The sequence below is a fragment of the Phoca vitulina genome, unplaced genomic scaffold (genome assembly GCF_004348235.1).
Source record: "Phoca vitulina isolate PV1807 unplaced genomic scaffold, GSC_HSeal_1.0 scaffold3, whole genome shotgun sequence".
Taxonomy (NCBI): domain Eukaryota; kingdom Metazoa; phylum Chordata; class Mammalia; order Carnivora; family Phocidae; genus Phoca; species Phoca vitulina.
Genome location: NW_022589706.1, coordinates 15,407,637 through 15,421,632, shown reverse-complemented (window position 1 = coordinate 15,421,632; position 13,996 = coordinate 15,407,637). Strand labels below are relative to the sequence as shown.

At 40.0% G+C, this 13,996-nt stretch overlaps 1 protein-coding gene across 2 annotated transcripts in view; it reads right to left on the bottom strand.

The window, feature by feature from the left end:
• The window catches only part of PI4K2B (phosphatidylinositol 4-kinase type 2 beta), a 30,058-nt gene extending 16,284 nt beyond the window's left edge, over nt 1-13,774 (bottom strand). The window contains exons 1-5 of one of the 2 annotated variants that reach the window (XM_032400115.1): nt 13,296-13,774; nt 5,643-5,779; nt 3,782-3,982; nt 3,031-3,162; nt 1,247-1,400 (exon numbers count right to left, since the gene is read on the bottom strand). In XM_032400115.1, the coding sequence (XP_032256006.1) occupies nt 1,247-1,400; nt 3,031-3,162; nt 3,782-3,982; nt 5,643-5,779; nt 13,296-13,605 (934 nt within the window). In that variant the 5' untranslated portion in view covers nt 13,606-13,774. Of the gene's footprint in view, nt 1-1,246; nt 1,401-3,030; nt 3,163-3,781; nt 3,983-5,642; nt 5,780-7,473; nt 8,161-13,295 lie in introns of those variants that run through there. The other variant, XM_032400116.1, reaches the window with a different exon arrangement.
• Nucleotides 13,775-13,996: the final 222 nt, after the last annotated feature.

The window sequence follows — 13,996 nt, the reverse complement described above, 5'->3', positions numbered from 1 at the left end:
ATCAGGGTGCCTGGGTGGCTCAGTCGGTTAAGTGTCTGCCTTCTGCTCAGGTCATGATCTCAGGGCCCTGGGATTGAGCCCCACATCGGGCTCTCAGCTCAGTGGAGAATCTGCTTCTCCCTCTCCCTCTGCTCCTCTCCCTTGCTCAGTGCCTGCTCTCTCTCTCTCTCTCAAATAAATAAATCTTAAAAAAAAAAAAAAAGAACTATTAAATCAAGTTTGTTAAAATCAAGGATAACTTCTCTTCATCTTAGTAAGAAAAAACATCTACCTCTATTGCCAGGCAAAATTTCTGGGTAGATTCTCACCTAATGTCTATATAGAAGTTCTCTAGTCTCGACATCAATTTTAACATTAATCCAGGACCATATTAATTAAAAAGGTAACTCTGGAAAAGTATAATAATGCTTTTTCAGAAACCAATATAAATGAGCAAGCATTTTGAGCCAGGGGTTCTCAAACTTCAGAGTGCATCAGAATTATCTGGAGGACATGTTAAAACAGACTGGTGGCTGCCATTTGCAGAGTTTCTGCTTTAGTAGGGCTGGGGTGCACTCCTCTGAGAAGATGTAAATGTAACAAGTCCCCATATAATGCTGACCCAGTCGGTCCAGGGAACCACATTTGGGAACCACTGTTTCAGATTATCTACATCATTGCTCCCTTCTAGAACAGAAAAAATTAAGAGTATAATGTATTTATAGACTATACCAACAGTTACCTAACATCAAAATAAGCATCTAAAGTAATTTACACAATCAAGTTTTAATTATTCATATTACACAGATAATGTTTCTGGCTTTGTCCTACTGCCCAGAAATTCCCCAGTAGGGACAGGAACTGACTTCTATCACCGGGGCAGGAGCCTGCTAGGAGTTAGGATCTCCGGTACAGGATTAACTTTTTGCCCAGGGGAGTTAGTACTACATCTCTTTTCCAAGGCAGGTAGAGAAAAAGTAGCCTCAAGACTTCTGCATCAAGAGTTGAATATGGGGACACCTGGGTGGCTTAGTCAGTTGGGCGGCTGCCTTCAGCTCAGGTCATGATCTCAAGTGTCCTGGGATCCAGCCCAGAATCAGGCTCCCTGCTCAGCGGGGGAGAGTGTGCTTCCCCTCTCCCTCTGCCCTTTCCCCTGCTTTGCTCTTTCTCTCCCTCAAATAAATAAATAAAATTAAAAAAAATAAAGAGTTGAATACAATTTGCAAGCTAACAAGATTTGAGTGAACGAATAAGAGAACTTCAATACCTGTATTTCTGATGATGTAATCCAAAATAACTAATCTTTCAAATTGTGACTGAAATTCTTTTCTAATATTCTCAGGCAAAGGGTCAGCTTCAAATTTCCTAAGCCAATATTCAGCCTCCTTGTAACCTTCAACAAATAACTGAAAGGAACCAATCTATAATTTTAAGAACTATAGTTAGAAAAGAAAGTACAAGAAAAAAGGGATTACTTTTTCAATTTCTCAGTAGTATCATCATAAAATATGCTATATAAACATGGTAAGAAAAACAAAAGAGTTAACACTAATTTAGATAAGCCACATTTATCAAAACCATTTTTATACACTGATTTTAAATAATCACACAAAGAATACATAGCAAATTAAAAATGCTCAACCCTAGGCTTTTAAGGAGCATAGAGACTATTTTAGGATAATTAAAAAAGAAAATGCCTCTCAAGGTGATAATCTCAACTCAGAAAGCTGTTTTCTAAAAATATTCATTAAAATGACTTTAATTATGGAAGCCAAATAGTACACCTCTCCTGGTCATTTAATAACAGTGCAATTTTATCTTACTGAAGAAATACTTCAGGATTTTTTCTTTACAACATAAAATACAGAATATAGCCTTATTTTACAAAAGAATGCATTCTTTGACTTTGCAGATTACAGATCCTGTCATAAATTTTAAATAACTAATCAATCAACCATAAACTCTAGAGTGGTTTTTAAGAAAATCCTTTCCCTGAAAATATGTCCATTTTAAAATGCATTTCTGTCACTAAAATTACTACATGCATGTATGTACAGCACAGGACATACAGGTCACCTAGTTGGTCTCATAAATACAAACTACCACAAAGAAAATCTATTTCTTATCTTAATACTATGTTCTTGTTGTTGGCATGAAATTTTAACTATTTCTAAAAGGTTTTCTTTAAAGCACTTATAATTAAGTCCTAGTAGTCATAAATATGGAAATAATAATATCCTTCTTTAGTCACACTTAATCTCAGCATATCCAAGGAATAACAGGCCTTGTAAAAATTTTCAAACTTCCTGCTTACCTGGAGTACAATTATAAAAACAATTTATGTTAACCATGAATTTTTATTCAAATTCTTTTATCTAGACAAATGCATTGCAACCACAAAAGAAAATCACAAATATATTAAAAAAAAAAAAAAAGCCTAAAGTTTTTCTAGAATGCTTTCCCATTAATCCTCCCCACTCTTGCTTAGCTAGCTGCTAATCATTCCTGAGGTTTATTTAAAAGTGGTAAGAAAGAATAAAATCTAGTATGTAGCCAGTAACATAATTACTACCACTTACTACACTGTGTGCCGGGTACCATACCAAGGACTTGACATGAATTTCTTCATTTAATCTCACAGCCCCAGGAGGTAGTTTTTCTCACCCCCGTTTTATAGAGCCTAGGGCTTAGAGAGTAGGGGACTTGCTCAAGGTCTCAGAGCTAACTGGTAGAGAGGCTGGGAGGGAAACCCAGGTCTGGTTCTTGACCTGTGCATTTAGCCTTTACTTTAAAAAGCCATAGGTGCAAACTCCTCTTGAAAACACTCCCTAGCCATCTAAACCGAGTTAGACAACCCAAAATCTCCAACCTTCCTGCATTTAACCATCCTAACAGCTTTATCATACTGCACTGAGATGGCTTATTCACTATAAGCTCTTTGAGTATGAAAAACCCATTTTATTTACTATTATATCTGCGCCTACAGCACATAGTGCTCAGGTAATACATGCTGAATTGCCCCCCAAAATAAAACTTAGCACAGTAATTTACCTTAGGAGGGAGTCCTATCCGATGGAATTTTCTACCTACTTTTGGCACTTTCTCTAAAGCATACTTTTTGCCTCTAGATTTTGCACGGTCAATTGCACTGTAGTTAAATGTCTCACTGACAAGCCAAACCACCTGGAAACATACAGTTTTAGAAAAATGGTTATCAGAATTTGCATTATAGTATTTCTACTCATATACTACATGAAATGTACTCTAAAACTGTAAATTAACAGAGTTTAACCCTATACTAAATGTCTCAGAGAATCTAAAATAGAAAGGCTTAGGGATTTTGCAAACTCAGTTAAATGGCATATATTTCTGGGAGGGACAGCCTAAAACTGGCCAGTGGAAGCAAGAAGTAATCGTCCAGAGATGTAGAATTAGGAATGAATATTCTGAGGAAGTCTTCAAGTAAAAATTTATAAAGGCTAAAAAGAAAAAAAATAGTCTTTTGAGCGCATTAGTTATCTCTACCTTCAAGAGAGTATCTAGAACCTCGATATTTTTCTGCTCTCTAAATGTTAGTTTTTTTCCCTCTTGTCAGCACCACCGAAGCTTGTATGAGCAAGGGATATTCCCCTTGGACACTTTGTGGATCTCCACTAGAATCAATTTATTAGTTACTCATGACTCTGGATTACCAAAACAAGGGCTCAACTTTAGGCTCTGTCGTTAGAAATATTACTAAAGTGTTCACAGAGAAGTAGATTATAAATTAGAAGTACATAATTAAAAACAATTACTCCTTTACCTTTGTTTTAGGTACAATGCCCAGATGAAGCTTTTCATCCACAAGGGAGGCGCCAGCTTCAGAAAGGTATCCCTGATTAGGAAGCAGGCAGCCTCTACCAAAGCAGCAAGGGCAGCAGACCTTATGAACATACTTGGTCCATTTCGGATTCAGTTGGCCATAAGGCTCTTCTGATTTGGGTTTAAACACACCAATAATTTTCTATATAAAAAAGTAGAAATTTTGTTAGATTTTTAATATAGAGAGACAATAATCCATAAAATGCATTTTGAGAAATCTTTTTGTATTTCTTCCCACCAGATTTGGGCATTACCCTTACATATTAAGAGGTTCAGTTTTAATTATATTTTTATATTCATTCTCATCCAACAATCTAAAATCAATAATCCCTTGGGCTAGTAGTTTTCAAACTGTGCTCTGAGAAACACTAGGGAAGGTGAGAGTGGAGATGAGAGAGGGCTCTAAGACCCCATGCCACTTAACTAGATCAACTCTGACTTCATCTGTTTTGTTACTGGACTTCCAAGTTATGAAAGGGTTACACTGATTTACAATGTTTGAAAACCCACTGCTCTAGGTCAAACGATGTTATTATTCATTATCTATTAAATATCAAAATTATATGTTTATTTGTTTATCATCTACTTTCTCATTAGATGTACATTCTAAAGGACAGAGACTTTCCTTTTAGGGCTGTATCCCAAGTACTCAGAACAGTGCCTGGTACACAGTAGGAGTTCAAGCATTTGTTAAATGATCTAATAAATCCCATGATAAAAAGTAGTCTCTAAAATACAAAGGTAATGATAGCTATATGTGAATATGTATGCTGTGAGACTCTCCTACCCTAATCGTTCTCCATTTTTTTTATGAATCAATTTTAAATAAATTCTCTCCTCTTAAAAAAATTGCTCATGGATGTCTAAAGTCTATAATCTTTATTACTGGTCTGATAAAATATATTCATATTAAATTTAGAGGGTGAATTATCCTTAGACAAGATTTAAAATTTTAAGTATATAATTGCTTTATAATTTTAAGTATATAATTGCTATATAATGTAATAAAGTCTAAGTCACTAGTAAAAAAGTCAACAAGAACAAATTACAAAATCATACTTGGAATTAGGCTGATAGATTGACATTACCTACATATACATTTAAAACTCAAAAAAGACTTTGTTTTTTAAAATACATCTTTGATCTTTGCAAAAAATATTAGGATGAAATCATAATCTTTTTTACTCCTGAAAAAAGAACTGCTGGCTATGTAACATTCAGAAAGCTTTTAGAGATAATAATATAGATTTCTGAAAAATTCTAGACTAAGTGGAACAAAGTCCCATATCAACTTCTCTCTTCCGCCCTAGAATTATACTTTGGTTCATTTCACTATGTCACATTCCAATGCCTTCAATCTTCAGACTGCCCAGGCTCCTCTGGCATAATGCAGGAAAAAATACTCCTAGGGCAAAATAAGCCTTTGAAAAAGATCTGGAAATGACATTAAATACGTTCTGAAAGTTTAAATTTCTACTTTGGTTGGCTAATATAGTTACTGTAAAGTAAGGACTTATGAATATAAACTCAACAAATCCTTTGCTGAATATGAGTATTCCATAAATGCTTGAAACCAAGTATTAAAATAGTAGGACAGCAAACTATGACTTAAAATGAAGAGCTTTATTTCTAAATAGTAGAGTGCTTTAGTTAAAAATAACAAAAACCTGATCTTTATTTTTGAAAAGGGTGCAATCAGATTTATTAGGAAAATATCTTCAGAAGCTCACAGTGATTTCACATTCAAATTAGTGTTTTCCAAAATTTCTGTTATGTATACTACAGATCTGTGAAATTCTCACCCTCTTAGGATCCTTCACAAAGTAACTTCCACTTGAACCTTGAGAGATTCTTTCTGGAAAAACTCCAAATTCTATTGCTTGCTCTGCTTTCAACACAATATCAGCAAATTCAGGATCATCCAAGAATGTATTCAATGCTGAAGAATCAACAATTATTGCATTAAAAAAAATCAATGTTAATATAGAACATGAAGAAAACAGAAAGGCCAGCTATGAGAATGCTCATGACAGGGACCTGTAATACTGGGTTAGGTTATTAGCATTAGGATATTAAGGTACAGAAAAAAAATGTAATCAAACATTGTATGGGTTGCTTGGATCCTTCCTTTTTTTCCCCTAACCCTACTTCTCTTTAAACTTCAAGTAATAACACATGAAAAACAAAATCCCTATTTGTTGAAATAATCACACTAATGAATATCTCACATTACTCTGAATTCCTCTCTTCCAGTGATTTTGTTCTCCAGCCTATCTCAACTTCCAACTGCACAGTCATACCTCAGATCTGTCATTACTAATATCTGCAACCTCTCCATACCTCTCAATTTCAAGCACCTTCTATCTCCTAGTTCATTCCCTCTGGTACCCTGAATCCAAAAATTCTTCCACCCCCCCTAGGGCCTACAAAGCACTGATCTACCATGTTGTCAACTGATCTTTGTTCTTATGTCCCTCCTTGGCCAGCTTAAATTATGGTCAGTCATCACATAATCACTCTTCCTTTCCTCCCTCCCCTCATCATGGTCACCTGGAAAAATATCAGTCCTGGTTAAACTCAACTGTCTGCTAAGTATGCCTAGGCCCGGAGAGCTAAACTCGACTAGACAAACATACACAAACACAATGCCCGATGGCTCACTTTAATTTAAATTCATCACCAGAAATCTCAGGTGGGCCCTTCATGGTGCCTGGGAAGCATACCACATTCCTGTTATGGACAGACTGTCCTCCCAAAATATGTTGAAGCCCTAATTCCCAATGGAATTGCATTGGGAGACGGAGTCTTTGGGAGGTAATTATGTTTAGATGAGGTCATGAGGGTAGGGCCCCCACGACAGGATTAGTGCCAAGGGCATGCTCTCTCTCGCCCTGTGTCACATGAGGACACAGCGAGAAGGTGGCCATCTGCAAGCCAGGAAGCCAGCCCTGATCATGCCAGCACTCTCATCTTGGACTTCTCAGTCTCTGGAACTGTTAGAAATAAGTTGTTTAAACCACTTCATCTATGATATTTTGTTCTAGCAGTCTGAACTAGCACAACTCGCGGTACATAGTCTCTCCCACTGTTCTGGGCAACTCTCACACCCTCCCCTCTTCTCAAATTTCCAACACCTCCTCTCTCTCAGATGAGCCTTATGAGATGCAATCAGAAAAAACTATCATCAGCCCTCTGCACCACATCTGCCCACGACATCCTCTGCCTTCCACCTATTACTATAGATGAACCACCTAAGCTCCAAGATTAGCTCATTCACTTTGTGTACCAGACCCTATCTCTTCCTGATGACTCCTGGGCATTTCTTCAGCAGTTCTTCCCTACATCAATATTTCCCTCTTTATTGGATCATTTCCATCACCATACAAACCATGCTGTAATTCTTCTCATCCTAAATCTAACTCCCACAATACTCCTAGATGTTTCCTCACTTTCTTTGACCCTCTGTATAGCAGAAGGCCTCTATAGTTATTTATATTTACCATTTCCAAATTTTCTTCCCTGATTTTCTCTTAAACCCATTTAAATCAGGCTTCTGTCCCAACCATTCCATTGATAAAACTTTTGTTGGGGTATGTAGTCATCCATATTGCTAAATCTAACCTTAGAACTTACCTTCCTTGCCCAACTCCAACATATGACCCTGTTGGTCACTCCCTCCTCCTTCACTTGGCTTCCAGGATCCCCCTTCTCCAGGTTTTCCCACTTCATTGGCTCCTCTTTTTCAGTCTCTTTGCTGGCTCATTTTTATCTCCCTGACAGGTTGACTTTGCAACGCCTCAGATTCAGTTCATGGTCCTCTTCTCTTCTTCATCAACACTGATGACTCCCAAATTTATATTTCAAGCCTGGACTTCTGCCCTGAACTCCAGACTACTATACTCAACATCTCTACTTGGACGTTTAATGGACAGCTCAAACTTTACTGCCCAAAACTCAATTCTTATCTTCGTCACCCCTCCTGACTGCTTCCCTCCCAGGTTTCCCTATTTCAGTTGTTGGCAACTCCAAATCTTTCAGCTGCTCAGGCCAAAAACCTTGGAATCATCCATGATCTTATACTCTCACCTCCAACATCCAAGCCATCAGCAGGTTGCCTGGCTCTACCTTACATAAACACCCAGAATCCAACCATCTCCATTCTCCTGGAGAATGTGATTCAAGTGACCATCAACTCTCACCTGGATAATTATAAGTCTAACCACTCTCCGTCTTTCACCCATGCCTTCTCTATACTCGACAGAGAAGCTATAGCAGTAATCCTTTTAAAACTTGTCAGATTTGGGGCACCTGCGTGGCTCAGTTGGTTAAGCGCCTGCCTCCGCTCAGGTCATGATCTCAGGGTCCTGGGATTGAGACCCAGTTGGGCTCCCTGCTCAGCGGGGAGTCTGCTTCTCCCTCTCCCTCTGCCCCCCCGCCCCCATCCCCTGGCTCATGCTCACTCTCTCAAATAAATAAAATCTTTAAAAAAACCCCAATGTCAGATCGTGTCACTCTTCTGTATAAAACAGCCCAACGGTTTCCCACCTCACTAAAAGTCCAGTCCTTATAATGGCCCCAAGGCCCTATATAATCTTCCCCAACTTCCACTTTATTTTCCTGTTTAGCACTTATCACCTAATACATAATTTACTTTGTGAGTTATAAGAAGACAAGGATTTCTTTCACTGCTGTATGCCCAGAACTTTTATAGTTCTTGGCACATAACAGGCACTCAATACACACTTGCAGAATGAATTAACAATTAATCATTTAAAGTGACACACAAGGCAAAAATTATTCATACTTTGGAAGGTATTTAAAGGCTATTACATGCATTCAACATTATGAAAATTCAAAACATAAATTTACCTTAATTTAAGATTTGCCTTAATTTAGGCAGAAATAAAACTGTTATTTATTTTTAAAAGTATGTGCTAATGGGGCACCTGGGTGGCTCAGTCTTGAAGGTCTGCCTTCAGCTTGGGTCTGGGATCGAGCCCCGCGTCGGGCTCGCTGCTTGGTGAGAAGCCTGCTTCTCCCTCTCCCACTACCCCTGCTTGTGTTCCCTCTCTCGCTGTGTCTCTGTCAATTCAATAAATAAAATCTTTTTTAAAAAAAAAAGTATGTGCTAAGAAAAATACTACAAAAAGGGCAATTGGGCATATTTAACTTACTTAAAAGACGAATAAATAATCCAAGTATTGTAGTTATGTCAATACAATTGATATGCTAATTCCTAATCATTCTCATTTACCCCATGAAAGTAATTAAGAATGGAGGAACTTTATCTTTCTTTATTCACTGTATATCCCTGGCACCTGGATGAGGGATCAGCATTTAGTGGGTACTTAATATATATTTAATTGAATAAATGCAGTATTGTTTATGTACTCCCTTTCGGTCTCCTCTAAGATGTGGTGATCTTCTACTCAAGTTCCAGTCCTACATGAGCTCCTCACTTTTCCTAAGATATCCAGCACATCCTCTCAACATTTGCCTATGCTATTCCCCATGTATATTCCAAGCTTCCTCCCCAGGGCTAATTCTTATTGATCCTTGAACTCCATCTCCTCACTTGTAACACTAAAAAAAAAAAAAAAAAAAAAAAAAAAGATCTAAGTTCCAGAAGGGCACAGATCTTTGTTTTGCTCTCTGGTATACTCCAAGTGCTTAAAAACAGTGCCTGGTACATAGTGGGCCCTCGATAAATCTGACAATTATTTATTAACAAACTATCCCCTTGACCACACATAAGGGTTATCACTGGTCCTTTAGTAACCAGACTTAAAAACAGAATAAGAGAATCCATTTTATAAACCTTTTATATAGGTATGGGTGATAATTATCAAGTTCTCATTTTAATAAATAAGCCAAAATGAGCCCCTACTCACTTGAGGGGTTGGGATTCTATCTTACCCACTGACCGGAATATTCTCTAAAAAGAAAAGTGGTTAGCTCACTAGTTTGGTGATCGGAACCCTGCCCTTGCGAGTTCCAGGGCCAACCATTTTTCAGGTATCAAATTGGATACTATTTCCTCTGCTAAGTGTTCCTTGGTCCCTAAATCCAGGGCACAGTTCAATGGAACCCTCAGTTTTCCCCATCCAAATATACCGGCTGTTGGAACTGTTTTAATTGACCATTTCCACTATTAGGCTATAAAGCTATGTGGGGACAAGGCTAGTGACTGAACATGCATCTGATATCTGGTCACTACTGTTTCCCCAAGGCCTCAATTTCCACGGGCACCCAGCAGGCACTCAAGCATGTGAGAATGATGTATCTCGGCAATAAATGGAAAACAAAGAGTAGGTATCTTCTCATTACTGGTTGAAGAATGACCTCTTGACAGGGAGAAGTGGCTGCTCACTATCTTTCAAAAGCTCAGCTATGGAGAACTGTCAAGACACACAGGGCATCTACTCTTCTCATATCTTCCTCTAAATTCAGCCAGCTTATCAGTGTCTAGAATACGGATCCAGCAATACTGATAGCACCACCCATTAGAATTTTCTTCTATTAAAATGGGCTTCAGGGAAGTTACAAGAAATGTTCCTATGAAACTCATCACTTTTATTACAAAGATACTATTCATCATATAGTCTCTTCTCCAAAAGACACATGACAGGTTTTCCTTCGTCTGTTTTGATTCAAATAATTAGTTTAACTTTATGGGCACATTGATTGTGCTCCTCTCAAGCTGCCTCCTCGGGAACTTCAAAGAACAGATTTTTGGGCTGCCTGCGTCAAGCGTCTCGTGCATTTTGTGTACTCTTATTCCAACCTCCATCTTATTTATTTCATCACCTTATTTCCCACTCACCTCTCTCTTCCTTACTTTTAAATGATGTTATTTTGTTCATACATTTATAAGGCACCATGAATCATTAAAAGGCTTATAAATACACACTTCCTTTTACTTTGGTAGTTCTTTGTGTGTTCTAACACCATTCTCTAATTGTAGGTTCTCCAACAAAACTGTTAAGTGCTCCTGGTTTGTATTAACTGGGACCTTGAGAAGTCACTTCATTTCTCTGTGCTTCCTTAAAATGAGAATAACAAATAGTAGTCACTTCATGGGGTTAGCTATGAATTAATATAAGTGAAGCTCATAGAACTATGCCCTACACATACTGCTACCTAGGTATTAACTATTATCATCTTTATTACTCTCCAGCTCACTGATTAAAATGACAACTAGAACAAGGAATGCCACTAATCTTTCCACTTTGATAATGACCCAACACCACCATGTTTATGCTGGTTCTAGACTTTGTCAGTGTCTTGCTCAAGTGAAGGTTACAGACATTCTTCCACTGGCTAGAGTACATAAAGCTCCTATTTACATAAACAAAATAGTTAAGCATAAATGCATTTGCATTAAGCATAAGATAAATGATGTTAATATCAATCTAAAGGTAGGAATTTCTTAGAACTAGAGAGGTGGCTTCATGGAAATTGGGTGGTAAAGGGCAAAGAAAGTTAATGGACTCATTAAAAAATAACTTAAAAATCTAGTTATATTACTCAAAAACTATTTGGAGACTGTAAAAACTTTTTACAATTCAAAAACTATTTTTAAATCCATTAAAAATCCATTTTAAATCCATTAATAACCACAAGTAACAGTTATTTTATAATACTTGTGATCTACAGCAAAATGGAAAAGTGCAGGACATAAGAAGAAGAACTAGGCTCAGTTCTGGCTTTACCACTTCCTGTGTACTTGACTTTGGCTCACCGCAGAAGTTCTATGACCGACTAGTCATTACAGTTTTATTCATTTTCAATCCTCACAACATGGATGAGGGTGAATAACAACCTGTCGTGTTGCTGTGAGAATTAATGAACTATACAAAAAGAGATCTTAGCAAACTGTAAACTGTGATACAAATAAATTATTACCATTTAAAAAGGGAGGAATTCTCTTTAGTAACCCATTTGTATTCTGAGTACTATATTCTATTCCACTGTTACTTTTTCTAGCCTTAATACTTTTTTTTTTTTTTTTTACAAAACCTCACTTTCACAGAATAAACACACTCAAGGTTTTAGGGTCTTTTAAAATCTAGCTACACAGGTAACTTGAGGGTAGAAAAAAGCAAGCTAGCCACACAGATCTTAGTTACTTTACAGAAGCGATTCTAGGTAATACAGAAACAAATTACGCAGCTAGGTGAATGTGGGTCCATTTGTGATCATCATGTTTGTTCTGTTCAGTGTTGTACTGTCCATGCACCTGTTAGCTAACATAATGGCATAATGCATGTCAGACCAGTCTGCTAAAGCTTTATTCATGAAACACTTGAAGGGGAAAGTTTGGTTGTCTGGGGCCTCTTCGATTTACCTGCCTGAGAGGATGTTTGAATGTAAGTTCAACTACAGCTTGAATAATCTATTCTATCCCAAATTCCTTAAATTGTAGGAGCTCCATTACTGTACTGGTAGCAGGACATGTACAATCTAAAAACTCCAGGAAAACTAAGCAGCATTAATTAAAGTGACATTGTCTGTGGCTTTTCTTTAAGCCATCACATATGGACTTCTACTACAGGCACAGTGCACACACCATCTCACTTAAACCATCCCAACCACCAACAAACAGATGTTATCATAAGTTTACAGACTAGCCCGTCTCATCTCCAGCTACGATTCATACAATTCCACCCTATTTTACTATCAAAGTAGCCTACCTCGACTCAACTTGCCAAAAAACTTACTTTATCAACAAATACCCATGCTTGCAAGAGCATGCCTACACTTTTACTAGTTTTCAACATCATATCAATTACCCTCTTTTCCATCTGAGGCTACCAGTCCACCTCTTAGTATAAGAATAGAAATGACTCAAGAAAGAAAACTTTGCAAGAGAGTTGGCAGCTAGAGAAATTCAACTGCCTCTGCCCCCTCTGGCTAACGTCACAATAACACTAACCAGAAAAAGTTTTGAAAACGCGTCCCAATGGCACCTAGATATTCTTGCTGTGCATCTCTCTGCTGTCATCCATGTGCCTTGCAAATTCACAACCCGGGGAACTTTCCTGATAGTTCAGGGTTCTTAATCCAAACCTCAAGTCCAAACTTGAGCCAACAACTTACGTCATTTTATCGTGCTAAGTTTTTCTCAGGGTCTGATTTCAAAAGTTTAGGCTTACTCTTAGGGGAGGCCCCAAGGATCAGTTCCGTGACAACCACAGGCCTTAGGTGACGTGGCCAGTGCCCCCTGGAAAAGGTGCGAGGAAACAGGGGAGCAGAGAGAAAGGCGAGGGCTCCGAGGTTCGACCGGCGACGCGCCCCCTGGCCGGTGCTCCGGAGGGGAGGGTTGCCTGGCTGGCTGCCTTTCCTCCCAGGCAAGTGCTGGTGTGGGACAGAGATGGGACCCCGGAGGGGCTGGGCGGCGACGGCAACGCGCGCGCGTGGAGGACTGCGGGGTGGTGGTAAGGGCCGGGTCGCACCTGCACCTCGGGGGCGTTTCCGTTTCGGGCGGGTGGGCGAGCTCCGGAGGCCACTCACGCTCCCGGAGGGCCCGCTGGGCGCGTCCCAGGACGGGAGCAGCAGTTCCTTGTCTCCAGCCTCGCGAGGGGAGGCCGCGCCCTCCTCGCCCGCAGCCTCCACGAGCCTGACGGCGCTCCCCGGGGCGCCCTTAGGTGGCTGGGCCCAGGCGATCCGAGGCAGCAGTGGCTCCCGCTCCTCGTCGTCCTCCTCTTCCAGGCTCCCGCCGCCGTCCGCCGACGCCAGCCGCCCGGGCTCGGAGGACTCCGCCATGGCCTGCCTCCCTCTGTGCCTTCCGCGTTGAGACCGGCTCAGAGAGGCGAGCTGCCCGCCTCTGGCCTCGGCATCGCGGGGGACCGCAGCCGCTGGGTCAGGTCGAGGACACCTCACAGGCGTACCACCCCGCTCAGCGCCAGCCGGGCGGTTGTCCCCGCGCAGCCGCCAGTCGCGCCCCACCTCGCGCCAACCCTGCGCCTGCGCGGAAGGGCGGGGGCGGTGGTGGGCGCGGCGCGGGGCGGGGCCGTCACCTGCAGCGGCAGGAGCGGGGAGGCGCGAGGTGGGGTGGATGTCCAGGAGGAGCGCCTGGGTTAGCATTAATTTACCTCAGCCCAGGAGCCCCCGTCCAATCTAAATCAGTTTCTCCTCCACCGCAGAATTCCTTCGT